This window comes from Thermobia domestica, chromosome 4 (genome assembly GCF_964235325.1).
Source record: "Thermobia domestica chromosome 4, izTheDome1.hap1.1, whole genome shotgun sequence".
Taxonomy (NCBI): Eukaryota; Metazoa; Arthropoda; class Insecta; order Zygentoma; family Lepismatidae; genus Thermobia; species Thermobia domestica.
Window position 1 is genome coordinate 239,903,572 of NC_137457.1, and position 27,660 is coordinate 239,931,231.

The window sequence follows — 27,660 nt, forward strand, 5'->3', positions numbered from 1 at the left end:
CTATAGACCCATTGTAAGTCTGGACAAATGGAACGATCCAGAGACAACAGCATAGTCTTCGTGTTCCTCCATTAGTGTTCTCTTGTGGATTTCCATTGCTTGAGATGGGCTGTTACCTGCCTTGAAAAGCTCCAAAAAAGTTCTTCTTGTTTCTGTAGACGGGTCCCGAAATTTCAAAGCTTCAGATCCCGTGGTGCGATGGTTGTGGTCACCAATTATTCTAACGATAGTTGGATACTTGGGCATGTATATGTTCTTAGACCTGAAATAATCATAACAAAAACAATTAAATAACTCATTGTATTAAAAAGAAAAGCTATCAAATTTTAGCGAGAAACACGACTAATTCTCTTACAATTATCTGACATAGAAAGTATCTAACTGTTTCATTTATATCAGCGTCTCCAAAACTTTTTAATGTCGTTGACACCCTGAAACAACTATTAATTATCTGCAGCCCCCAAGAAATAAAAGATTATTTAAGAAATAAATTACATATACTGAAAATCAAGTAAAATTACGATTTTGTAACACTAATGCCCAATTGCACCAATCGAGGATTAAAACCACATAAGGCACTCCGTTTATTTTCATCTTTGCATAAGAGTTGAGCTCAGTTGATTTTGAGCAGCGAATCTATAGGAGACGGAACTTACTGATTAACGTGGAATCCGAACCACATGAGCTCTCGCCGGGAATCGAACCTGGGTGTCCCACGCCAAAGGCGCGCGCGCTAACAGTAGCCACGAAGGAGCTTTCATCTTTGGATAAGTATCTTACATCGTTGCACCAAGAGTCTGTGAAAAAGGATTAATTTCTCCATGCTGGTGGACAAACTTTTTTTTTTTTTTTTCTTAAGCCATATCAACTACTGAAAATGAAATTGCATTTCTGCTTTTTCAGAATATTAAGGGTGCTCAGTGCACTATAACGGGATTCAGATATTGAAGGAAATATCTGCAGGAAATCTGTGAATGTACCATTTGGGGTTATTATTTGTCGTTTTATATGCACAGTGAATAGCATGCACGAAGCACTACCAAAGTCCAACAGCTTCGGATCTGAAGGTGAATCATCTAAGTACTTTTCTAGATCGTTCAAAAACTTCAGGTTTACATTCGGCCCGTCCATTGATACTTGCAGCATCTTTTTCGTATCTAAACCAATGTCTTTCAAGTTTCCAAAAATGCCATCAGATGGTCCTCAGCAGTAGCATGACCTAAAAATGCGGACATAAGATATCTTGTTCGTCCCAAAATCTAGAACTATATCCATTTGACCATTCTGAGCGACAGGACTGAAACTTTCATCAAAAGAAATACAGATGATAGGACACTCTTTAACCACGTTTGTCAATTCTTTTTGAAAGTGTGGGCACAGTCAATGTGCATCTTGAACTGCTTCGCAATTTCGCCGAGAAACATCACTTTAAAAAGATCACTACAAATGCCAAACTTCTAGCAAAAGAAGGGTTATAACTTGATTAATAGCCCACAATATTTCTGCAGTAATAACTTCAGTCTGATGATAAAATTGTTGAGTATCTCTAGGCATAACACAAATATTGAATGTTGTGATTCTGTTATCAATAACACAAGTATGTTCGTTGTTAACAACTCAAGTTTGCACTTCACGAAGTTCAGTTTTCACCCAAACAGAGTTGTAGTTGATGGAGCAGCATTCACAGGAACAGAGTCTGTAGTTGCTGCCTTAGCAGGTACCATGTGAAACAGTTTTTTGCTCAAACTTGAAGAATTTACTCTTTTAATATGCATTTTGCTTTCGGCATGAGATCGAACTGAAAAATCCCATATTGCTAATATAAAAATTTGTCATCCACAAAGAGCAATACCCATACTTATTTTCTAACCTCTGAAGCAAATTCCAATTTGAATTTATTGTTCTGTCCAACCACTCATCTCTGAAAGAAGTCTTTCCTCTTATTTCACTCATTGTCTCTGAACAGATAAGTGCAACACTAATGTAAGTAAATGCATAACAATGGATGCAGTATATTATATACCGTACATAATATACTCAGGTCTGCAAACTAGCTGAGGGTAAAATTTACTGACTACAAATGAGGAAATGCTGACTAAATACCTGACAGTACTGACATCAATCCTCATTTATCCCTTTGGGGATCTTATGGTACAATCTGTACCATACGCGTTTTTCATGGTACATTGCGTTATTTGAGCTTTTTCGTCCGTTTTTTTTTTTTTTTTTGTTTGTTTTTGTTTTTGTTTTTCAAGTCCAAAGGCATTGTAGAAGACATTACGTATGGTTTCAGACCTTCCTGCGTCCAGACATAGGAGGTGATGACGTCATAAATCAAATTTATTTTCTCATTTACTAAGCCTATGTTCAATATTTTTTGGCGGGCTTATTTTTCCACGTAGAAGATTGAAATTGTGCACAAACATTCAGTCCACAGAGTAGTATTTAACATATTTTTTTCAGATTTCTGCGCTAAAACAGGGGGGGTCCAGAGGGACTAAAAGTTGAAAAAAGGGAAATTTAGACACAAAAATTCCCTTCTTTTTGGAATTTCCTGCCTTAGATACATGATGGAGACACGTGAATCATACCGCCTGAAAGGAAGTTCTATTCAGAAGAGAATATGGGTGACACATGACGTTAGGGTAATTAGGGATGTCTCAGGAATCTTTTTCCCTGAGATGAAAGTGTTTTGTGGTAATTTGGGGCATTGTGGGAATTCTTGATAAAATCTCTCCCGCCCTTACTATTCAAGATAGAAACTTGAAATTTGGCACACACATTCAGTATACCAAGTACTATTTATCAGTATTTTTTAGATGGCTACGTTCACACAGGGGGGTACAGGGGGGCCAAAGTTCGAGAAAAAAAATTTTTCCTCCGAAATTTTTACTTTGACATTTTCTTTCCCGCTTCTGGTATATGGTATGAGCATAAAAGTGGTACCATTTGAAAGTCAGCTCTATTCTGAAGAGAATGAGGTATGAACGATGATCCTAGGATAAATAGTGACGATGCAGTAGCTGCTTGACTGAAAGTCTAAAAAATAGCCCTAAAAGCCGGGATCTGGAAAAGATCCCCAAAGGGTTAAAATATGAAGCAGGCTAGGCTACAATAACAAATCAAATAATTAACTGTTTTTAACATTGGCCGCCATCTTCTCCTCACTAAGCAGCTGTGAAAATTGAAATTCGATCTTGAAACGACAAAGAAACGCGACAAATAGGTAATGCTGTGCAATCATCTGGGGGGGGGGGGGGGAGCAGAGAAAATCACAGCTGCTTAGGCCAATCCCCTTGCCTCATTCTTAATATACAATATAAAAACAAAGAAGTACGTACACAAAAATTTGTGCTGCATTGTGTACGACAAAAAAAAAAATCAACAAACACTTCGTAAACTTCACAAAATATTTCTTTAAAAATCAATAGGTAATGCGCCTTGCAACAAAAGACACTTGACCTGAAACTCAATATCACTACTTTCATGATCTCTTGACCGACAACCCCACCTCATAACTTTCATGTCCAGTAGACACCGTGATCGGTCTGATACAGTAAGCCTAGAGCATTATTTGTTATATTACAACTTGTATAAATAATTGTATATTATTCTATTCTAGTTATAATACAAGATTGTTATTACCCTGAACTTTTGGAATTCAAAAATCCAGGGTAGATTAAAAAGAAGGATAATATTTGTATATTTCATAATTTTTCCAGTACGTGGATCAAAATTCCAGTATCAAAATTAAATTCCAGTATAGTTCAAATATTTCCACTATCAGTATACACCATGAAATTAGCAAGTGAAAGTGAATCACTGCGGTCTCACGAGGAATTTCATAGTTTCATTTGTACAATAGAATATGAATGTTCATATTGTATTCTAAGTAGGATTATAGGAATATGGCTTTAAATATATATGCAAATTTAATAAACACCAATATTGCCAAATAAAACCCAATTTTGCCCAATAAAACCCAATTTTACCCAATAAAACCCACTGGGCTGGGCTTTAAAAAAATGGGTTTTTCACAACCCTTCTTTTACCAAATGTGAGAAGAGAGCAGTCACCAAATACCTCTTCTCAAAGAATATGGGAACGAAGAAAATTTTGATGAATTGATATAAACAATGGCCAATGATTGTCTTTCATATAGCACAATGAAATCTTGGTAGCAGAGTTTGTAGGAGCACTGAAGATAAGGAGAGATGTGGAAGACCAAAAAATAGTGGTGACCGTGGAAACTGTGGATCGTGTGCACGACACGAATCTTGCAGACAGGCGACCTAGTCTTTCACGTATTGCAGAGACCTTTGCGATCAGTGTGGAACATGTGAATTACATCGTGCATGAAAAACTTTGTTTAAAAAAGTGTCGCAAAGTGGGTACCCAAACTCTTCACAGCTGATCAGAAGCGGACAAGACGGGACTGTGCAGTGTGTTTTGCGCCTTCTTTTAGTGAGTGCTTCCAGCTTTATTAAACAAATTATTACTGCTGATGAAACGCAAATATGTGTGTCTGAATGCGAGATCGAAACTCAGTCTATGCAGTGGTGCCATAGTGGGTCTCCCAGGCCGAAAAAATGCCGTAGAGAAAGCGAAGGATGTCGATTTTGGGAATTGTTAGGGGGTAATATTGAGCGAATAGCTGGAAAATTACACACCGCATTGAAGGAAAACTGGTGAGGAAAACTGTCCAAACGCACAGTCTTCTTGCCAGACAATGCTCCTTGCCACAAAGCAAGCCATCGCAATGCACAATCTGTGTAAAATGAAGTTCGATATCATTGACCATCCCCTATTCTCCAGATATGGCCCCTCAGACTATTGTATTTTCCGAAAACTTAATATGGACCTAAAAGGAACTGAATTTAGACAATGACGTCATAGCAGCTGCAGAGTTGTGGTTTGTACTGCACGACAAAATGTTTTATCATCATGGGATAGAATGCTGCAGGATCGTTTTATTAAGAGTGTCAACCTACAAGTCAACTATGTTGGATAAAATGCCATCACTGTGCACCTAACGTCATGTTTTCACTCTGAGGCCAGAAACTTAAGTAACCCGCTTCGTAAATGGATATTCAATAAACTACGATCATATCAGACAGGCCAATAAGTATAAATTCAACGATCACCTAATGTGACAGCTGATGCTGTTTTTGAGATGTCAATTTCCGCATGTCTGGAGTAAACTGGATAATTTCAGACTCAGATCTGGCTGCATGTTAAGTGTTCCTGTATTTGTTCTCCTTAAGAAGGAGGTGAGAAAACATTCTATCAAACAGATATGTAGTGGCAAATGGAAACAAAAATCGTACAGCCCTTTTGGAAACTTTAGGATAAACAGCCTTAGTTTGGAACCAAACTCCAGCAACGATAATAAAGTAAACAGCATTTTGAACGTCGAATTACAAGGTAGCTCGACAAATCGGAAAATACAGATGTAGGTGAGACGCCAATCATCTCATTAAGATATCATAAATTAAATATCACATAATCTATAAAAATATAAGTTAGTAGACATACCAACATCTCTTGCCAACTTTCTTTATCGTTACTCTGATGTGGGATGGGCATCCTGTGTGCTTCGCTGAAGCTTTACTTTTATCTCTGGGATGCGTGTTGTGATGACACCGATAATCTGCCTATAATGAAAAAGAAAAAAAAAAATCGATGTGATAAATCCATTCTGAAGTTCTTATTAATTACTATAACAATAATTAAAATCTACTAAAACTACTTGAAGTTCAGAGATTGTAGTGCATAATTTAGTTACTGCAGTAGGAAACCATATGTATGTCACACAATGTATACTACAACAAATTAAGTTAAGCTTCTGCTTCGCCCCCAGACCTATTATTACAATTTCAAGTAGGGCCTACCGAAACCATGAGATATGTATTTAAAAAATCCTATTTAAATAGCATGAAGATCAGGATGGATTGACTTAAATCAGTCTGATTTAAATCACTTGATTTTTTAAATAAAAATCGTTGATTTAAATCAAATTCCAAAATAATTTAAAGTGAAAATAAGTAAAGTCCCGCTTCTGTTTTGTTATTTCGATTATGGAAGATGACAATCATAATACAATGACACTCAAATGTACAGTATGTACAGCATTGTATGAAAACAAGTGTCATGCAGAGGATGATTAGGGAAAATCCCGTTTTGAACGGGTAACAGGGCAAACCTGTTTTCTTCTCTTCGTAACATATGGTTTATATTGTAAATCGTTAACTATTCCAACGGGGAAATCACTATTGACATTTAAGACGAAGATTCTTTTGTGTGCGCGTCTATATATTTGTTCCCAGATAATAGGGTGTATTTAGAAGTGTCCTATCCACTCTCGAATTTTTTATTTTTTTTTTTTATTTTATAACTTTGGGCAAAATTTATGTATTTCGTACCGCAAGCTAGTTACAATTTCCTTAAAAATATGCCCCTGCCAAATATCAGTAACTTTTGTGGGGGGGGGGAAGTGTCACTTTGATAAGCGTTGCTGTACTTTTTCCTTAACACTTAACCTTTTAAATTGTATCACCTATTTTTAGGTGATAGGCTAAAATCTCCATTACTCGATTAAAAAAGTACTAATAAAGCTTTTTACTTCGTTTTCTCGAAGGCATTGTAGAGCATGTTACATATGCTTTCACGCCTCTCTGCGTCAAGACATAGCATGTGATGACATCATAGATTTAAAAAAGATATTTTCTGTTGTGCCTATTTTTATTATTTTTTGGCAGGCCTACATTTTGCATTCAGAAAACAAATTATGCATACTCGTTCAGTTCACCCTTAGTATTTTTTAGATGATTTCTGATCTCTGCGTGAAAACAGGGAGGTCTAGAGGGGAAAAAATGTAAAAAAAAATGGATTTTTTAAAACAAAAAATAGCTTTTTTCGCGATTTTCCCGCCTAAGATTTTCCCGCTGTTCTATTCTGAAAAGAATGATGTACAAACCTTGATCTTAGGATAAATAGGGATGTCTCAGGAAACTGTTACCTGAGATCCTGTTTTATACGCGAATCTGGGGATATTATTTTTCGCGGGCTTACTTTTGCGTCTAGAAGTTTGAAATTTTGGACACTCATTCACTGCACCCCTTAGTATTTTTCAATTTGTTTCAATCTTTACCTTTAAACAGAGGCGGTACAGAGGGATAAAAAGTAAAAAATGGGATATTTCTTAATAGAAAATCCCTTTTCTCGTGATTTTCCAGCCCCAGATAGCCTACACGATGGAGACATTTGAATGGTACCGTTTGAAACTTTGTTTTATTCCGAAGAGAATAATGTTCAAATCATGATTCTAGGATAAATAAGAATGAGTAAATTTTTATATTACATCCGGGTCATTTGGGGTATTGTGGGGATGTTCTTAGCTCATTGTTAAATATTTTTCCCGCCCTTACTATTCAAGATAGAATTTTGAAATTTTGTACACACATTTAGTACACTCTTAGTATTTCCCAGTTGATTTTGAGATCTGTGCGTTAACATAGGGGAGTCCAGAGGGGATCAAAATTTAAAAAAAAAAAAAAAAAATCAGAAAAAAATCCCGACCTCTCAAAATTTTCCGCTTCAGGGACATGATAGGGAAAATGTGAATGTTATCGTTTTAAAGGCTGTTCTATTCTGAAGAGAAGGTGGTATGAACCATGATCCTAGGATAAATATGAATGATGCTTGACGGGAAGTCTATAATTTACACCCCTCCTCCCCCCCCCCCCCCAAAAAAAAGCCATAATTTAAAATTGTTAAAAAACAATGTTTGGGATTGATATAGGTTAACGATTGGGGATTAATTCAAAATTCAATCCCAATACTTTCACTTAAATGGCATAATTAGCATTTAATACTAATTCCTAATGCTTTTTCTTCAGTTCGCAACTTGTATTATACGAGAAAGATTTGATTTAAATTTTAAAAAAAAATCTAAAATGTTTTTTTAAAAAATCATGATTTTTTTCCACCCTGATGAAGATTAAACTTCTTTTAGGCATCTACAGAACTAAAAATATTCGCTTTTAGCAATTTTTCTATGGATTAGTTTCAGGAAACTACAAAATTGCCAAATAGGGTCAAAATTTCTAATAAACTGACGTATTACGGTTTGATAAAGCACAACTTTGTTGAAATAGCAACACTGTTAGTCTAGTAGTATTGAATAGCATGTCAAAAATAGGTTCCCCCTGCCGATATTTTAATGGTACAAAATGTCAACGTTTTATATTTATTAGTTAGAAGTTACAAAGGCGTATCAAGATAAATGGTCCACCTGTATACCGCCCAACTCAATGCTGAAACGGAACGTTCCCGATTCCTGAATATTTACATAGGAGTGCCGAATCAAATTGGTAAAGCTTACATCCAGTTGTTTCACACTAGGAAATCAGATTATGATTATTTTAATTTAGTAGGCACACCAACCATAATAAAAACTTTCCATGGATACTGTGCTGTAAGTGCGTTACTTTTTAAAGGACACCCCCTTCCGGTGAAACTGGAAGTGGGGGATCATCTTTTTTGCCTATTTTCGTCATAAGGTAGTAATATGAGCTAAAATAAAAAAGATTAAAACAATTAATAGTATAATTTTTTTCAGGCATAACTGGGTTAATACAGTTTCCATACATTTTGCTAAACTTTTCCGACGGTGGAAAATAATATCTAATAGAGTGCTCTTTTGTATGCAATCACTCAAATTAACAATATATTTACTGTTTTTGGCCTACCTATGCTGCGTCTTTACCATTTCAGGATTGTAAGCATGCAACCATACAAGGTGCATAATTTACTTAATGAATGTAGTTTGCATCCTTAAAATGGGATAGAGAATTTTTAACCGTTCAGAAACACTTGCTAATGTTGAAAGACTATTTTGTGAAGAAAAAAAAAAAAAAAGATAAACGTAAGTATGCAGTCATAGAATAAGACAGTAGGGAACATGCCGTGAATACTTGTTCGCAGGGTTGGCTGGTTTAAACCACAAACCAAAAAACGAAACATGTTTGTAAAATCTTGATGAATACACACTTGTGGGTTATCATCACGATTCACTCCCGTATATTATTAGTATTATATTCAGATCAAAATTCTCCATTCATTACTCAGAGATTATATTACAAAAGCATCTTTTTCTTTATAAGTTTATGAATGTTTCTTTTGTGACTTTTTATAGTTGTATATTGCATTATTGTTATGCAATTGGAAAGAAAAACTCTAAATATTATTTCGGTGCTTGGGGTCCCTGGTTCGATCCCAGCTCACGCCGTGTGGACTTTGTGGTGGACAAATATTATGCTCGTGGGTTTTCTCGGGGTTCTCCCATCTCATCCCACTTTCTTTATTTCACTCATCACCATCTCCTTTAGCCTAACCGGCATAAACGTGGGACGTAAAACTTGAAGATTTCATTTCATTTCAAAATACATCGAAATGCCGTACTTTTCTGGGAGGAGGAGGTCATACAAACCCCACAAGAGGCATTTATTAAAATCAGAAGCATCTTTGGTATCTATTTATGTATAAATGGGTCAGAGCCAAAGTGGACTCAAACAATTCTTATCTTTATTCACTTTTCTTACTTATATGTAAATTAAGTCGTCTTTCTTTAACTTGTACTAATAAAAGTGGTAGCGAACTAACTTGGACTGAAATAGTTCTGTACTCTGCACTATTTTGAAATTGCACATATAATTCTGTATAATGGTTTCACTTGTGTAACTGTTTATCTTTAGTCCTTCTGAAATGACTCTTGATATTTATATTAACAAGCAGGGTTGGCAAAAACCATGTTTTTTATTGAAAAAAAAACCAAAAAAAAGTTTTTTTGTTTAAACCTGGTTTTTTTGGTCGGCAGACGTATCGCATTTGTGGCCAATTAGTCCCGGTTTCGAGTTAAAATGGAGGACAATTTCTCTGATGTAAGCCGAGAAGCAGTTTGGATTCCGCTTTTACCTTATGTGACCGCTTCCTGAATAACCTGATTGTTGCATAATAACACCAAGTTGAAATAAACTTATTTCTGTCCATAAGTGATACAAATACATAGAGCAAATTCTTTAAACAAACAAACAAAAAAGTTTAAACCAAAAAAAAAAAAAAAAAACCGGGTTTTAAGTGCATTGCACGTATAGGCCTAGTCGTTTTTCAGCAGGGTTGGCAAAAACCATGGTTTTTATTAAAAAACGAAAAAACAGTTTCTTTTTTTGTTTAAACCAGGTTTTTATGGTTTAAATAATTTGCTTTATATATTCATATCAAATATGGACAGAAATAAGTTTGTTTCGCCTTGATGTTATTATGCAAAAACCGGGTTATGCTGGAAGGGGTCACATAAGCTTAAAGCGGAATAAAAATCGCTTCTCGAGTTATATCCAAGAGAAATTGCCCTCCCTTTGAACTCGGAGCCAGGACTAATTGGCCACAAATGCGATACGCCTGCCGACTCACGAAGGAATCCTGATAAAAAAAAAAATACGTTATACGGATCTGTACGTGCTTCTTAATATAACTGTCAAGAGTCACTTCAGAAGGACAAAAAGATAAACAGTTGCACAAGTGAAACCATTACACAGAATTACATATGAACAATTTCAAAATACTACGGAGTACAGAAGAATTAATTTAGTTCAAGTTAGTTAACAACGACTTTTATTGGTCCAAATTAAAGAAATACACCGACTTAATCTGCATATCAATAAGAAAAGTGAATAAAGATACGAATTATTTGACTCCACCTTGGCTCAGACTCATTTATACATAAATAGATACCAAAGATACTTATTTCACTAAATGCCTCTCGTGGGGTCTGTATGACCCCCGCCCCCCTCCACACAAACACAAAGTACGGCATTTTCGATGTATTTTATCAATAGTAAACATTGAAACGAAACAATATTTAGAATTTTTCTTCGATTGCAATTACATAACAATAATAACTACAAAAAATCACAAAATAAACATTTATAAACTTATATAAAAAAGTTGCTTTTGTAGTATAATCTTTTTGAGTAATGAATGGGGAATTTAGGTCTGAATATAATACGAATAATATACGGGAGGGAAACGTGATAACCCACAAATGTGTATTCAAGATTTTATAAACACTTACACTTTTATGAACATTTTTTGTTTTTTGGTTTAAACTTGTTGGTTTTTTTGAAAAAAAACAGCTGGTTTTAACCAGCCAACCCTGTTTTTCAGTCAATCAAAATTTACTATATTAATGTCTTTAGTAACGCACAAATGCGTAATTCAATACGTTTAAAGCATTACTCGAGCAGACGGCTCTACCAAATTTTCACACATGTATCGCATTTTCCGATTTCTTCTAGCAGAGCATGCACTGAATGAAGAGCTAATGCTTAAACCACGAACCAACTTGTGCTAGGTGGCCACTAAAAGCACGCACGCCATAAACCGAGTCGGAGCCCGAGCGGAGCGAGGGGGTGCGTACGTAGGGAGCAGGCGCGTCAGCGACGTGGGCATACAAATAAAAAAAAGAATAGTGGAACAATACATAAAATATCCGTAATAATTTTCAACTTTAAAAACACTTAAATAATTGTAATAACTCTTACTTTCAAAATGGCTTCACTAGTTTTCCGGGTACAAATGGCCCGCTGCGAGGAGAAATTCATTTGGGAGTATGTTTAGTACAAGGGGTCCAGAAGCACGTAAAAAACTCAAAATTTACAGAAGAAATGAATGATGCAAGTACTTAGACGTAACATAACCTAACCAAATCTAAGCTAACCTGAACTAACATAAACTTCCCTAATATTATAGAAATAAGCGAAATTCTATCATTTTTTGGAAAATTATGCGGGACACCTACACTAATTTAACATACACTAACATAACCTACTTTAAACTAACCGAATGTGAACAGAAATTACCAAAATTGTAACATTTTTTTTAGAGAAAGGAGCTCCCTTCTGCTAAACATAGGTCTTCGTTTCTTTTGATTTTTTACTTACTTTTCCACACTTCGCGTAGTACATTTTACGTTTCAACATACCATGACGCTGCCAAAACTTCATGATATGACGCTCTTTATGACATAGTCCTTTGTAATAAAATCGTATGTTTGCACTATATCAATCACAAATGTCCATTGCTAACATGAACACAACATTTCCGCCATTTATTTCCACCTTCTTCGCATTCTTGTATTCTTCCGCCTTCCGGTTCAGAAAATAACGGCAGTTACACTTACAATACGTTCACTCCCACTCAAAATGCATTTCAATATGATATCTAATGACAGAAATTACTTATGTTCACACTCTACTTCTTTCACGAAAAGTGTTTGACATCGTATTTAACTTATAAATCTTGTCTTTGGTAGAGTCTGCTCGAGTGAACCCCGTTTAAAATACTAAATTTTCATTTTTAGTTGGAAGGGGGGGTGTATTCCTTTGTACAGATTTACTATAAGAGGCTTCGGTGTACGTACATAATAAGAACATGGAGCAGGCGCGTCAGCGAAGATCGGTGAACACAGAGGTTGGCGCAAGACATTGTAATGGCTTAAAATCTCTTACTTTACGTATTGAATTATGCATTTGTGCGTTACTAAAGACATTACAGATTAGTGTTGCAAAGTAACATAACACATTACCAGCGTAAATTTCTTAATTTCATGAATCGCTCAACTCTCGGACATTTCTATAGTAGCGCGTGATGAGTTAGTACATTGACTTCGGATACTTCACTTCGTATCCTGTGCTTACTAGCTACCTTATGGGTGAATCCGTGCTTAAGATCGACTTTAATGTTTTCTACGTAGACACGTGTCGGCAAGTCTTTACTTTAGGCAAGGCAGTGACAAAAAACTGATTCATCTGAACCGGTTCCCGCAGTTACATTTACTGTTCCCAAGGACGAATGACACAAATCAACGTGCCCTGCGGGGCTCTAACCCGCCTTCACTCGCTAACGCTCGCTTGGCAATACTATGTGAATCAGGAACAATGCTATCAGTGACAGGATATCACTGCCTTGCCCAAATTAAAGAGTTACCTTGTAAAGTGTACAACCATGTACAGCAAATCTGCACCATTATTGCGCTGAAAATTACACTACGATACTTACAGTTAAATTTTTCCATTGCAATGTTTATACACTGCACAGTATTTGCAATGTGACGCCTGTTGAACTTGGAAACTACTCCTGTTTTAAATGTGTTCTTTTATAAGATATTGTCTGAAATGTATATAGCATTAGCTTATATACGCAACTAAATTATGGAATAGATTTACAAGGGTTATAATTAATCAAATCATGGAGTTCACTTACCTTATATATTGTTTGTCTTCCATCATTGTTAATTCCTCGTTCAACTCGATAAGTAAATCGATTTAATGTTTCAAATTCCTTAAACCAAGATATCCATTCATCCCTTTTTCTTATACAAAGTCTAATTACATTATTTTCTAATTTCACGTACTTAATATTTGTAGGTAGAATATACATTATTCTTCCTGCTTTATGCCCTCCACAGCTCCACTAGTTACTTCCAATCCAAGTGAACGATTCGATTTGTATCACTACTCCGTTTCTGTCGCAGAATGGAATTATAACGTATGAACAATTCAACCAATCAGAACTGCGAAATTTCTCCGGTTGTAGATTCTCGGGCGTGAAAAAAAAAAAAAAAAAAATATATATATATATATGCTACCGGATGTATAAACAAGATGAAATATGCTTTTTCCTCTTCTTCTCGTGAAAATTGGTCGTTCCTATGTAAATATTTCGTGTATTGGGTAGATATTTTGGATTCTGTCCATCGTTGGCTATGAACTGAAGGTGAGATGATGAGAAGTTGGCTATGAACTGAATGATCGAAGCTTCCCAGCATAAACTAGTTAGTTGCTAGGTGTAAATTGGCCTTGGGTTCCCACGAAGTCACTTTCTGTTGTATATATTCAAACATTACTGGCAAAGTGTGAGTTGCTAAGGGGATATGCCACAGTTTATGTCATAATATAAGAGATACCATCGAATGATATTGGTATGGCAATTTTTTGTTTAACGTCGCTTTATGACGTTGTTTATTTTAGTTTGAATTGGTAGAAATGGTATGGATGAGAAATTACCTATGTAAGGGAATGACTTTCAAAATTTTGCGTATCCTATATTTGTGTATATATATATATGTGTGTGTGTGTGTGTGTAATAAAAGCTTGTATAGGACTGGAAAAGACTGTGATTGAAAGTTGTAATAGTGTGGTTGTGTTCCGTAGTTGGTCTACCGCTGAATTCAATAGCTGTGAAGAAGTATGGTCACTTGCTGTTTTATTAAAATAGGTAAGTAAAAAAGAACCCTAATAGTGAATAAATAATATATTACTAAAAAATTTACGTCCTATTGGGTATACCAAACATTGAATCGGAATTTAACACTAGAACGGCGGCTGGGTCATTTTTGACCCATTTCGAGCTTTACGTTTTAACAACTTTTCTATTTTCTTACGAATCAGATCGATTTTTTGTGACTTTTACTCGTTCTCTTGAAGAAATATTTGTACTAAGTATCACTGTTATCCACACTTTGCCTTTTGAGATACCAAACAATTATACTAGAACGGCGGCGTGGGTCAATTTTGACCCAAATCCTTTGTTAGTGAAATTTTGTTGCATTGTAGCAACACTGCTGGCTAGCGTCTTTATCTTGCGACCATTCTTTCTCATAATACTCTCCCATTCCACCTCGTGTTCGAGACCAGCTTCTCAGCAATTTTGTCAGTTTAGTTGGAGTTAGTAATACTTTAGAGAGTCTGCTGATAGGAGAATCTTATTATTTTCGGACTGATGTGCTATTTCAAACACTCATTATGAGCAAGAAACTGATGACACTGGATGAAATACTTGCAAATTTCGATGACATAAGGAGGGCCGAGTCTATCGCTGAATGCGTTGATATTTCTTCAGATGAAGAGTACCTGCCAAATAACAACGAATAAGATGATTTCAGATGAAATATCGGAAGAGGAAGAGATAAGCACTGAAAACCATACTTCTGCAAATAAGCGTCTTAAAATAGGAAGACTATTATTATTATTATTATTATTATTACTATTATTATTATTAATATTATTATTATTATTAAACAAATTATATGTCTTACATCGTAACAAAATATTCATAATAATTTCAATCATTTTAACAAAAAATATGCAAACAATTTGCATGCTATTGTGAAAATATAAAGCTAGTGTTTTTTTGTTGGTATCACTATGTTGAAATGTTTCATGAGAAGACGTTCATAGCACAAATAAATAATAATAAATAAACCACAGCCATATTCAATCCACTCTTGGATGAGGCCTCTCCCCGGAGGGAGGACTTGGTCTACTGCTCCTACGCTGACCAGACGGGTTGGGACAAGGTTCTTATATACCAGACGGGCTGGAAGAAGAAAGCCGAAGCTCTCACTGTGATCGCCACTATATGACCGCCCGCTGGTCTACTGGTGAACGTGGCTGATTACGGACGGAGGGATCCCGAGTTCGATTTCCTGCGCTGTCAAGAATTCGTAGACTACAAGCCTGTGGTGTAACCAGAAATTTCAAAGCTACTGAAACCAAAAAAGTTTAGAGGTTTAAATGCGAGACAACTTACTTTCTCGCATGTTTGGATAAATTATATTTCAACCAAAGAAGTAGAATATCTAAAGGAGTTGTTCGGAAGAACAGGTAGTTTACCATTCTTTTTATGTCAGAGCTTTCATGATTAGAACCTAGCATATCTTATTTAGAAAACAATCACCCTATACTACAATCACCCTATCACTCTTCCCCACACCCTAGTATTGTAGTTCAGAAGATGACTGTACCAATCACCGAAAACCAAGCAGAAGAATCATGCGTTTACTTACGTCCCCCCTCCCCTCAACACACACAAAATAAGTTAAACTATTTCTTGAAAAGTTCTCTGTCATCTTCATCTAAGAATATATTTAACGATACGAAGTAGGTATATTATACATTACTTTAGAATCTGAAGTGTGATTTAACTGGCATAAATTAAAACTGAGCACAATATGCACGCAAATTAGCTTAAATGAGTACCATACACATCACACGAAGCGAGCTACGCCAATAAAAAAAATCACAGTCAATAAGAATTAATTAGATCTTCAGTCTATATTTTTAAATTGGTGTTATGTTGACGCTATGAATTTTGGGCTTCCTATACTAAATGTCTCTCTATACATAAAACGTTTTTCGTCCAATCCGCAAATTGAGCAATCCGCAAATGAGGCTGATGATAGTTCATCACATAGGAAGGCACTTTGAAATGCTAGGTGAGTCACAACTCTCTCTTCCTTTTTCTGGGATTCATCCTTGCTTACGGTCAAATTTGGTACCGCCTATGTAGTACCTGTGTGCGGCGTACCTTGAAATCATCTCGGTTGATAGCCTCCAAACATAGTGGACTCCTAAAATAAAGCAATTGTTGTAAAATTACTATTTGTAGCATGTGTGGCAAAATTTAAAAACGAAAGATATCTCAGAATCAAGGTTAAGTCAAACGAAGCGTTTTATGCGGTTTTTTTTTTTTTTTTTTTTTTTTTTTTTTTTTTTTTTTTATCTTACCTCAGGCTATCCAAAGTACTAAAACATTGTTTCCTATACTTTTGGAAGTTATATACTAAATATCTTAATAACTATCACTCAAATTTGGTACGCTGAATAAAGTTATAGTATAGATATAGAATTGAAACTATGATACAAACTTAAAATAATGATATTAGAGAACACAATAAACTTAACTTAGGATGAAAATCGAATACGTAGATGCATGAATATTACTGAGCGAAGGAAGGAAAGTAACTCAGCTGGGTTACGAGTTTGACAGAGTTCATACACAGAAATCGTTCGGTGGTTCATATTTCCTGCTTCGACTTAAAAGATAAAGAAGATAAGCTCGCTTTAAAAAGAGTTAAAAAAAACTTTTAAAAGATTTAATTTATTCTGAATTTTTGTTCAGTATTTGTAAATATATAATGTAGAAAATCGACACAGAGCTTGCCCGTTGGACTCTGGCGCCCTAATCCCAACTCCGCTATATGCATGCCTGCCATAAAGTAATAGAGATATAAACTTTTTTAAAAAATTGCAGATTAAGGGTAGCTTAATATTTACATTTTTTAACGATACCTACAGTATGGCGCTACATTCGTCGTACAAAAGCAGAGGAGTGTTTCCTGAGAGTAAAACAAACAAAAAAGTTTCAATAAACTTAGGGCGAAAAGCCCATCGTTCATGTGTTATAAACTAGGGGACCTATCAAAGTCGGGTCAAGACTTCACTTAGGAACTAATATGTGCTCTATCCAAAAATACATGTTTTAGAATCCTAAGGTACTCACGCAACAATTTTTATGGAGGTAGTTGGAGAGTACTTTATATCATAGGCCCGTAGTCAAACTCCCTCTATAAACATTGTTGTGGAAGCACCTCAGGATTCTGAAACACGCATTTTTGGATAGGGAACATACTGGTTTCTAAGTGAAGTCTTGACCGGATCAAGGTAGATCCCATAGTTTTGGAGCTATGAACCTTTCAAGTTTTTTTTTCATGATTTCAGCAAGCTATAACACGTAAACAATGAGGTTTTCGCCCTATGCTTTTTGGAACTTTTTTTTAACTCTCAGGAATCACCCCTCTGCTTTTGTACACCAAATTTAGCGCCATATTGTATAAATTAATAAGGTAGAAGTATATGTGGTCCTTCTTACTATGCTCACTTAATAATATCTTAAAGGCTAGTGATAAATAACACCAGCCCTTTGCTCCTATACCACCCTGTGATACCGGAGCAGGACGTTTGGACGCAAAGTCGTATATCTAAATAGGTTAATCTACTTAAATGGGTTATAATGAACTTCAAAAATAGAAACCGGATGATTACGTACTAAAAGCCTTAAAAATAGGCAATAATATCACTTAAATTCAAAAAATAATTGCACAACCTAAAATTAAGAAGTTCGGAAAGGTTAAATTTGATCCAAATTTTCTTTAAAATGCCATCTTCAGAACTCTAAATTTTCGTTACGTTATAGTCCTATGGCAAACAGTCACTGAAAGTCTCAGTTGCAACAAATGCTTAATTTAGTTCTAATATATTTTTGTATAATGCAGAAAAAAATGGGTCTAATTATTTTGTTTTTAGAATTTCAGGAAAATCGGAGACAATGACCTGCAGAATTTTTTTTTCAGCATGAATCTATATTGGGCTAAAATAAAATTTGCTGTAGACATCCTACAACACCCCAAAGTAAACTTCTGTGAAGTTATCTTTACAATATCTCTAACGTAAAGGATATTCACAACTTCATAACAGTGCATTACTGCTTATTACTACGTATTTCCGACACAGATAATTGGAAAGGAAACAACAGTGAAATCTAATATACCTATTGAATAATTTACTTTCTCTTATGTTACAATTACCATGATATTAACATTCCATGACGGAATTATGGGCCAAATCCAGCATTATTCTGCAATGTCAACAGTTTCAAAATTCTGTACGGCGAATTCTTTCATCAGCTTGAATATATTTTCTTCTTTCAGTTCAGTTGATTTTGAGTTGAACGTCCTGTGAACAGCGAGGCTATACAAAACGTGAACCTACTGATTAACGTGGAATCCGAACCACGACGTGAACTCTCGTCGGGAATTTTCTTCTTCTCTTGGGCGGATCGTCTTCTCGAAGCATTGCCTCGTGTCGTGCTTCTCTTTTTTCCTTCGAAATGCATCAATAAAGCGCCTAATCAACCAATGTCGTTCCTTTACGTTCGATATATTATAAAGAACAGAGGTTTGTTTATTTTGGGGTGTCATTGGCTGCCTACAGTAAATTTTATTTGACCCATTCTTCTTATTTAAATGTATAGTTAGTGCCTATTTCTATGAAAATTTATTAATATTATAGTATCTCAACTTCCTATCAATACAATAGAGTCTAATTATATGTTTTAATGAGCATATCGAATAATAATAATAATAATACATTCAATAAATACTCACTTCCTGAACTACCCAATACATAGCATAAAGAACACCATTTTCATTCCAACACTAGCTCGTATTCATTTTTTCTGATTTCTCGGAACAGGTCAGTACTTAATAAACATTTCTTGTTTTGTACTGTGTGTTTTAATAATCTATTATAGAAAAAGAAAATGCAAAAAATTAAAATATGTACAGTATTTTACAAATTTTAAGTCACATCTTTATAGTAACTAAAAATTAATGAGAAACGTACATTGTTTTTACCTTAAATTAGATATCTGGTGCCTTCCATTTCAATTCAGGCAAAATAAATAAATAAATAAATAAAAAGTAAAATTTTACCATCACCATCTCAGATATTGTTCAAACTTTTTTTTATAGGAACTAGACATGTTTTTAAGGAACCCGGTTTTTTTTTCCGCCAAGTAATGGGCCATCAAGGACGGGGAGTACAATTCATGAATTGTAGAAAACATGGAAAATTGTCAAATTCGGAGCCTCACAATTCAGCAATGAAGACATGTAGAGTTATAATTCTTGTTGTGATATGTACATAGGGATATGAATAAATATATTTTATTATAGTTTGGTTTGCGCATGCGTATCTTTTTGTACATAAATTAACAAATGAACGTAAGTTTATGTGAAAAGTCGAAGTTTATGCTTTTTTCGAGCACTTCCGTTTCGAATTTTAAATTCCGTTTTCATGGTTGGTAAGACCTAGTTACCCGCTTCCCCCCCCCCCCGCCCACCAAAAAATGTATCGCTTCTGTGTGCAACCGTTTTATCGCAAAAAATTCGAGAAATCGTAAAATTTTCAAAAAACGCCATTTTCTCGAAAACATCATAATTTAAAATTCTTAAATTTTGTCAGATGGTTCAACTGTACGAGAATAATAAACACACCAAATAGCATTCTCGACCAATGCTTCATGAATGAACTACAGCCTTTTTAAGTTAGTGAACTTTCGTTAACTTTGAAGTCACAGTTGGCAACAATGAAAACAATAAAAGTGTAAAAAAAAAATGCTACCGCAAAGCATCGTGTAAAATTTCAAGATACAAATTCTATTTTACTGCATGTGGACTTCATTTAAATTGGACTGTTATTCTTCAAAGGGAAGTTCAGTGTGATCACTGGAGAAACGAGCAAATCTCCTTCTTTACGGGATTGATATATTATTATGAAACAACTGACAGTTTTGCCGTAATAAGCGATGACAAAACACACGATTCGGCTCTTACTCATAGCCATGAATAAGATTCTAAAAATACTCGAAGAAAAGCGAAAATATACGTTATAGAAAAAGGTTCGAATACGTGAAAATATGTGTCTACAATTTAATAAACCATTTCAGTGATTTCTGATGGTGCTGAATTCCATTTAAAAATTGCTTTCAGATGTCCAAGACGCAGACAGGTCCGATAAAGCAGTGGCTTTTCAGTGAAACCGGCCGTGGTAAGGGTCTCTGCGATGTATTGGGGAGAGGGGGGATAAGAGTGTGGCAACATAGCAAAACGAAAAACAGATTCACAGTATTAAACCTGGAGAAAAATTCGTGAGTATAGTGCAAATACCAACTCCGGGTAGTACTCTCGTCTTGTTGCCAAAAACCGAATTCGACAATTTAAAAAAAAAAAAAAAAAAAAAAAAAAAGTGGGAAAGTGTGCGACCGGTAACTGGTATTTACCGAAGTCATCTTTGGCTTTCATGGCAGTAACGGGTCACCATGAACTAACTTCATGCTTTCCCAAAATCGAGCATCTGCAATTCAAAGTGTAATTTAAGAAATTGCAAAAATGAACTTTTGTTACATACATATATGATAACCAGTGATGGATAGCAGAAATATTAATAAATCATAAATTACATGAAATTGCAGTGTTCTTTGTCTTTCCAGGAGGCGCGGCGGCTCAGTGGTAGAGCGTTCACCTCCGGTGCTTGGGGTCCTTGGTTCGATCCCAGTTCGCGACGTGTGGACTTTGTGGTGGACAAACACCATGCCCGTGGGTTTTTCGGGGTTCTCCCGTTCCTCCCACTTTTTTCATTCCACCATTTCACTCATTTTTCATAATCAGTCTCCTTTAGCCTAACCGGCATAAACGTGGGACGTAAAACTCCTAAGATTTCATTTCATTTTTTTTCTTTGTTTCCACATGAAGCTTCAACAGGGTACAGGTTTCCAGAAGAGAATATAAATGTTTTGTGACTATTGACAACGTGCTGCGAGTTGTGAGTGCACCAACAACTATTGGAGCATCTGCCATGGTTACATGCTACTAGCGAAGAAGACACTAAGCAAGCAAATAATTACTTCAGGGTGGAAAAAATCAGTGAAACTTTGTTTCCGAAAACCATTTTAAGTAAGTTTAAAATTTGTTTCGTAATCGTAATTTTCACCTCAGGTTACATCGGTTTAAGAAAACGGAGGAGTAGGGGGAGGCTCATCTTATTAATTCAGAGAGCCTTTTTGATCAAAATAATAAAAAGGAGCCAGGAAAAACTTTTATTCTTTATTTAATGAATGTGAACCACAAACATCATCAAATTGTTGCACTTTCATTGTTTTCAGTGTTGCCAACGGCGATATTGAAGTTAATGAAACTTCGCTAACTTCAAGATACTGTAGTTCATTCATGAAGCATTGGTCGACAATGCTATTTGGTGTGTTTATTATTCATGTAAAGTTGAACAATTTGACATTTCAGGATTTTAAATTATAGTGATTTCGAGAAAGGAGATTTTTGAAAATTTGACGGTTTCTCGAATTTTTTGCGACAAAACGGTTGCACACAGAAGCAATACATTTTTTTTTTTTTTCAGAAGCGGGTAACTAGGTCTTATTAACCGTAAAATAGAATTTTAAAATTCGAACCGCAAGTGGTCGAAAAAAATCCCAAACTTCGACTTTTCAGATAAACTGACGGTCATTTGTTAATTTATGTACCAAAAATACGCATGTGCAAACCAAACTATAATAAAATATATTTTATTTATATCCCTATGTACACTCATGTCCAAAATGATTATCGCATATCTATAACTGTTTTCTTCTAAGAATATAATTTGATAATGATTTTGCAGCAGGGTTGGCTGGTTTAAACCTGCTGGTTTTTTCAAAAAAACCAACTGGTTTAAACCAAAAAACAAAAAAATGTTCGTAAAAGTGTAAGTGTTTGTAAAATCTTGATGAACACACATTTGTGGGTTATCACGTTTCACTCCCGTATATTATTCGTATTATATTCAGACCTAAATTCCCCAATCATTACTCAAAAAGATTATACTACAAAAGCAACTTTTTTTTTTTACAAGTTTATAAATGTTTATTTTGTGATTTTTTTGTAGTTGTTATTATTGTTATGTAATTGCAATCGAAGAAAAATTCTAAATATTGTTTTGTTTCAATGTTTACTATTGATAAAATACATCGAAAATGCCGTACTTTTTGTGTGTGGGGGGGGGGATCATACAGACCCCACGAGAGGCATTTAGTGAAATAAGTATCTTTGGTATCTATTTATGTATAAATGAGTCTGAGCCAAAGTGGACTCAAATAATTCGTATCTTTATTCCCTTTTCTTATTGATATGCAGATTAAGTCGGTGTATTTCTTTAATTTGGACCAATAAAAGTCGTTGTTAACTAACTTGAACTAGATTAGTTCTTCTGTACTCCATCGTACTTTGAAATTGTTCATATGTAATTACTTCTGTGTAATGGTTTCACTTGTGGAACTGTTTATCTTTTTGTCCTTCTGAAATGACTCTTAACAGTTATATTAAGAAGCATGTAAAGATCAGTACAACGTATTTTTTTTTTTATCAGGATTCCTTCGTGAGTGAGTCGGCAGACGTATCGCATTTGTGGCCAATTAGTCCTGGTTCCGAGTTCAAATGGAGGACAATTTCTCTCGGATGTAACTCGAGAAGCGGTTTTTATTCCGCTTTAAGCTTATGTGACCCCTTCCAGCATAACCCGGTTGTTGCATAATAACATCAAGGCGAAACAGACTTATTTCTGTCCATATATGATATGAATATATAGAGCAAATCATTTAAACCATAAAAACCTGGTTTAAACCAAAAAAACGTTTTTTTTTTTTTTGGTTTTTTTAATAAAAAACATGGTTTTTGCCAACCCTGTTTTGCAGGATACTATTGCTACTGATACTACATATACAATCGGGAAATGTATATTCGTAGCAAATTTCAGAGGAAAAGAATTACAAACACGAAAATTACAATGAGTAAAACAAAATATTGCCAAATGGAGAAGAAAGTTTTATTTTCGTTTTATGCTCTTATTTACTGCTCTTTTGACATGAAATTTGCCACATACATCGTCTTTTCCGATTATACACATACCAACATTATAAGAAATACCGGACGAATTCGTTATCAAATTATATTCCTACAACAACATATTTATAGACATGCGACAATAATCTTGCTCATGAGTGTACATACCACAACAAGAATTATAACTATCTGTCTCCATAGCTGAATTGTGAGAGTACGAAGTTTACCATTTTCCACGTCCTCTAAAATTCGTAAATTGTACTTCCCGTTTTGATGGCCCATTACTTGGCGGGAAAATCTTTTCCGACAACAAAAAATACGGGTCATTTATAAAACGTGTCTAGTTGCTTAAAAAAAAAGTTTCAACAATATCTGAGATGGTGATGGTACTTTTTTTTGGCTGAGTTGAAATGGAAGGCATCAAACACTTATGTTATTTATATGTTGATTCATTTTGCAATAGCAATCTACATGTAGATATATATCGGAACCTTACATCTATTATAATATTTATCATAGGTAGAAATACGTAATACGTAATGCATAGAATTCCGTAAGGAAGCTATTATGAACTCAAGGCATTATGCAAAGTGATGATGCAGAACCACAGGAGTGAAGTCAATCTATATTAGATGTAAGACACAGTTGTATGGGATATAAAATCTTACACTACCCTCGGTTACGTGCATATCCACCGTCGCTGACATGCCCGCTCCATACGGAAGCACATCAAGCTCATTCTGCTACGCCCTCGTGCTCACTCTGTTAATAATATTCGTGTTTTCAGTGGCTATCTAGCACTGGTTGGTTCGTATTTCTCGTACTGTCGTTCTATCATTGCTTTTTTCATGGTAATCTTTACTTTCAATTTTCAATACATATATATTTGCGCCTGATTTACATAAGAGTTGTACTTCTGCACTTCTGAAGCACAGAGTTAACTTGTTCTAAAGGAGAATATACTTTCGGAAAGAAGAACAGATTACAAATACAAAACATACCTAAAATATAAAAACTTACTCTTTTCTTTATCATAGCACTATCTTATTCTAGATTCCTCGCCCAACTAAATGAGGATTTCAACTTACGAAGTATCAATAACACTAAAACTGTATTCTGTAACCATAGCCGCCCGCTGCAGGGAGCACTTGCTTTAACAATGGATTTTCCTAATTAGTATTAAAATATGCTAAATTTTCTTATTCACACACAACAGTTAGTGAAGTTAGCAGTGAGTTGTAATAATTGTTTTTTGCATGAAATATTATGTGATTCTAGGTATTTGTATCCGCGACTTTGCTTGTATATCGGTCCTTTTGCCCACCCCCCGCTGTAAATAATCCTGTGGGAGTTACTATGTCTACATTTCCCTTTAAAATTCGCTTATATACTACATATACATCTATATAGCAACTAATTTTTAATAAAGATGAATATATTTATGATTACGCCAACCAAAACGATTAAATTAATCGAGAGTAGACACTACTTTAATTGGTTAGTGCATCGCATACACGACAATGACAACTAGCATATCTGAGGATGTTTCGTACTCTGACCAGAAAACTTTACTTCGAAATATCCCATACTGCAGCTAATTTAATATTATATAAGAATTTCGATACTCGAAAAGAAAGATCAATTGAGACGTGCTAATTTATCCTGAATAACTGAGTCCTGCAACGAAGGAAGAAGGGTTAAAATAACTGATTGTCTATAACAACCCAAGTACAGGCAATAATTAAGTGCAATGAGCAATTACAAAGACGGGACGGCTATTTTTACCGCAAAACTGTACAGTTGTTATTCCTTTTGCTTAATGTAACCAAGTAAATTGGTTAACACCTTTTGACAATTTTTTTGGTAACTAAAGGTCAGAAGGTATAGTGTCGTTGGCTTCCCGCACTTGGACCTGCTCGTCACTGGGGGTGTGGTAAGAGGATAGTAAATCACCAGCCACCATTCTCTGCGCTCAGCGAGCCACGAATAACCAAGCTGGCAACTCCCCATAAACGTCACTACAACTTTCGCGGGAAAGCAACGACGTTACACCTTCCGTACTATAGTAACCCAGGAAAAGGCAAAGTGTAGTTTCAATGAGTACTGCTCGGTTACTATTCGCCTACATGACTTTTAGCATGGTTTTAACCGAAATTCGACTACCAGCAGCAAAGTTATCATTTAATTCTTACTCTGCACGCGAGAAAAAAAAAAAAGTTCATTTGGACCCGTTGTCAAACGTCTACAGTTACAGGCTGCCGAAAACGTGGGAAAAGGAAATTTAGAGGCCAGAGTTCCACTACTGTTTAAGCCAGGTCTACTTTGCTACTTCGAAGTAATTAAATTTGTACCATTAGAAAGTTTACATATAATATACGATGTGATTTTTTTTTTTTTTTTTGAAGGAATGACAGTGTGAATATAAGTAATAATCACTGTCAGTGCACACAAGCACAGCATATTGAAATGAATCTTGAGTAACAGTGAAAGCATTGTATGTGTTAGTGGGGTTAAGTTCCAAAGTTGGTCGTCCGTATGTAGTAAAATTTTGAAAATTTACCGGCAAGAAATAAATTTGCTTGTTCGTGTCCTTCATAATGTATAAGGAAGGTGAAAGTTGTGTTTATTTTCTTATATAAACGGTTCTAAACATGGAACTATTTGGCAAGCGGAGGGAACTACTTGGCGCAAGGTTACTTCATGGTAGGATTATGGGAATGTAATGAGCATTTCTGTTTGAAAACGTTGCTGGTGATAATCAGGAAAAGCTATTAAAAGTAAGTAAAAGTCATGGCTTAATAAACCTAAAAATAAATTGTAGATAATGCGGTAAGCAAATAACTATAAAGAAACGTGGAGAAAGTTATATTGTTTGCTGTAACGGTAAGTGACATAACCAACAAGGCAGCAATCTTCTAGAACACAGGACCGTCTTCCCATTTAGCTGTAATACAAACAACGTGCCCTGCGGGGCACTAACCCGTCTCCACTCGCTAACGCTCACTTGGCATTATTATGTGAATTAAATCTAAAACTTTGGTCCTACGGGCGCACCCTCATCACTCGGGCTTTTGTGCTACACTCCTCCATGACTCAGTTAGATAGCAGTCACGCTTTTCAGTGGCCACCTAGCACAAACTGGTTTGTGTTTTATGCACGGGTTAATTTACAACGCCCGCTCCAGCAGGTATACTCACTCAGAAAGGAGGGATTGAGTATAGCCCGCTCCCCCCAGTGATTTTTAACGAATCATAGTGATTCTAATGATTCATACTAGTTCATAATGAACCGGAATCGCGTGTTATAAACATTTAAGATGTAAATCTTGTGGTAACGAAGTTTTAGTAGAAGTATTAGTAGTAGTGGTAGCGGTAGTAGTAGTAGCAGCAGTAGTAGTAGTAATAGGGATATAGTATACGTAAGACCGTCTGAGTTCCAGAAGAAGCTGGACGCTCATACTTTTACGGATTATTCATTGAGTATCTACGAACTTGGAAAGGGGGTAACAAACCCACTTTGATTTACTTATCCACTGATACGAAAATAAAAAAGAACGTACCTATTTGCCCTTGTAGGCCTACTGTATATGCTATAGCGCATTACATTATATGCAACAAGGATTTTGGTCTGCATCATGATATAAATTTAAAAATATTTAACATTTTTCGAATCGAAATCAACAAAATTTATTCTAGAAAGTAAAAATAGAATGTTAAGCACATATAATGAAGACAACGCAGTGATTTAATTTGGTAACGTATAAATATATAATATGAAGTATCCTCGCGCACGGAAGACAGGGGGTTCTTATGTATACTATTACCGTAATAGTTAATAGCAATAGCAGTAGTAGCAGTGGTAGTTAGTAGCAACACACTTACTTGTTTGAAATGTTAGCTTTGAAATATTCTTATTAGTACTTCACATCCGCTTCACAAACGCATGGTCCACCAATCCAATGTTACTATATTCCAATAACCACCAATCTAACACTTGTTTGTTTTTAAAACTCGCTAGCTCAAATCAGCGTTGCCAGACTGACAGCTCGGAATTATTCCAAAACCTGATCGAAATTATGCTAGAATCGGTCAAATTATGCTAGTTCCTCATAATTACTAATTCAGGAGTTTTAAAAGGAAAAAAAAAAAAACGAAGTTGAGATATGATAACTTAAAATACGGAGAGCGCAAGAATGCGTGGATAGAACTCAATACTTCACGCACCAAAGCTTTAACTCAACTAAACTAGTGCAGTCGTTGCCAGACTCAATGGCGCATATATCGTATAAATGAATGCAAAGTGTTTAATAC

General features: G+C 35.3%; 2 protein-coding genes across 3 annotated transcripts in view; both read right to left on the bottom strand.

The window, feature by feature from the left end:
- On the bottom strand, positions 1-27,382 carry LOC145683924 (uncharacterized). 2 transcript variants are annotated; one of them, XM_081755605.1, is made up of 6 exons: positions 27,232-27,382; positions 19,064-19,200; positions 16,426-16,468; positions 13,321-14,969; positions 5,536-5,654; positions 1-262 (listed from the first exon to the last, which is right to left on the bottom strand). In XM_081755605.1, the coding sequence occupies exons 4-6, from the start codon at positions 13,495-13,497 to the stop codon at positions 1-3; spliced, it is 558 nt and encodes a 185-aa protein (XP_081611731.1). In that variant the 5' UTR covers positions 13,498-14,969; positions 16,426-16,468; positions 19,064-19,200; positions 27,232-27,382. The 2 variants fall into 2 exon arrangements, with proteins under 2 accessions (XP_081611731.1, XP_081611732.1); XM_081755606.1 differs by lacking the exon at positions 16,426-16,468.
- LOC145683923 (uncharacterized) overlaps positions 1-27,660 on the bottom strand; it is a 443,098-nt gene that overhangs the window by 403,692 nt on the left and 11,746 nt on the right. The gene's annotated exons all lie outside the window — the stretch shown is intronic.

Bases quoted from the DNA above. Each gene is read 5' to 3' on its own strand.
- LOC145683924 (XM_081755606.1), bottom strand. From the start codon at position 13,497: ATGTATATTCTACCTACAAATATTAAGTACGTGAAATTAGAAAATAAT. The intron at 5,655-13,320 runs GTAAGTGAACTC...TTTTCATTATAG, and splicing joins GAAGACAAACAATATATAAG to GCAGATTATCGGTGTCATCA. The intron at 263-5,535 runs GTATGTCTACTA...TGATTATTTCAG, and splicing joins AAAGTTGGCAAGAGATGTTG to GTCTAAGAACATATACATGC.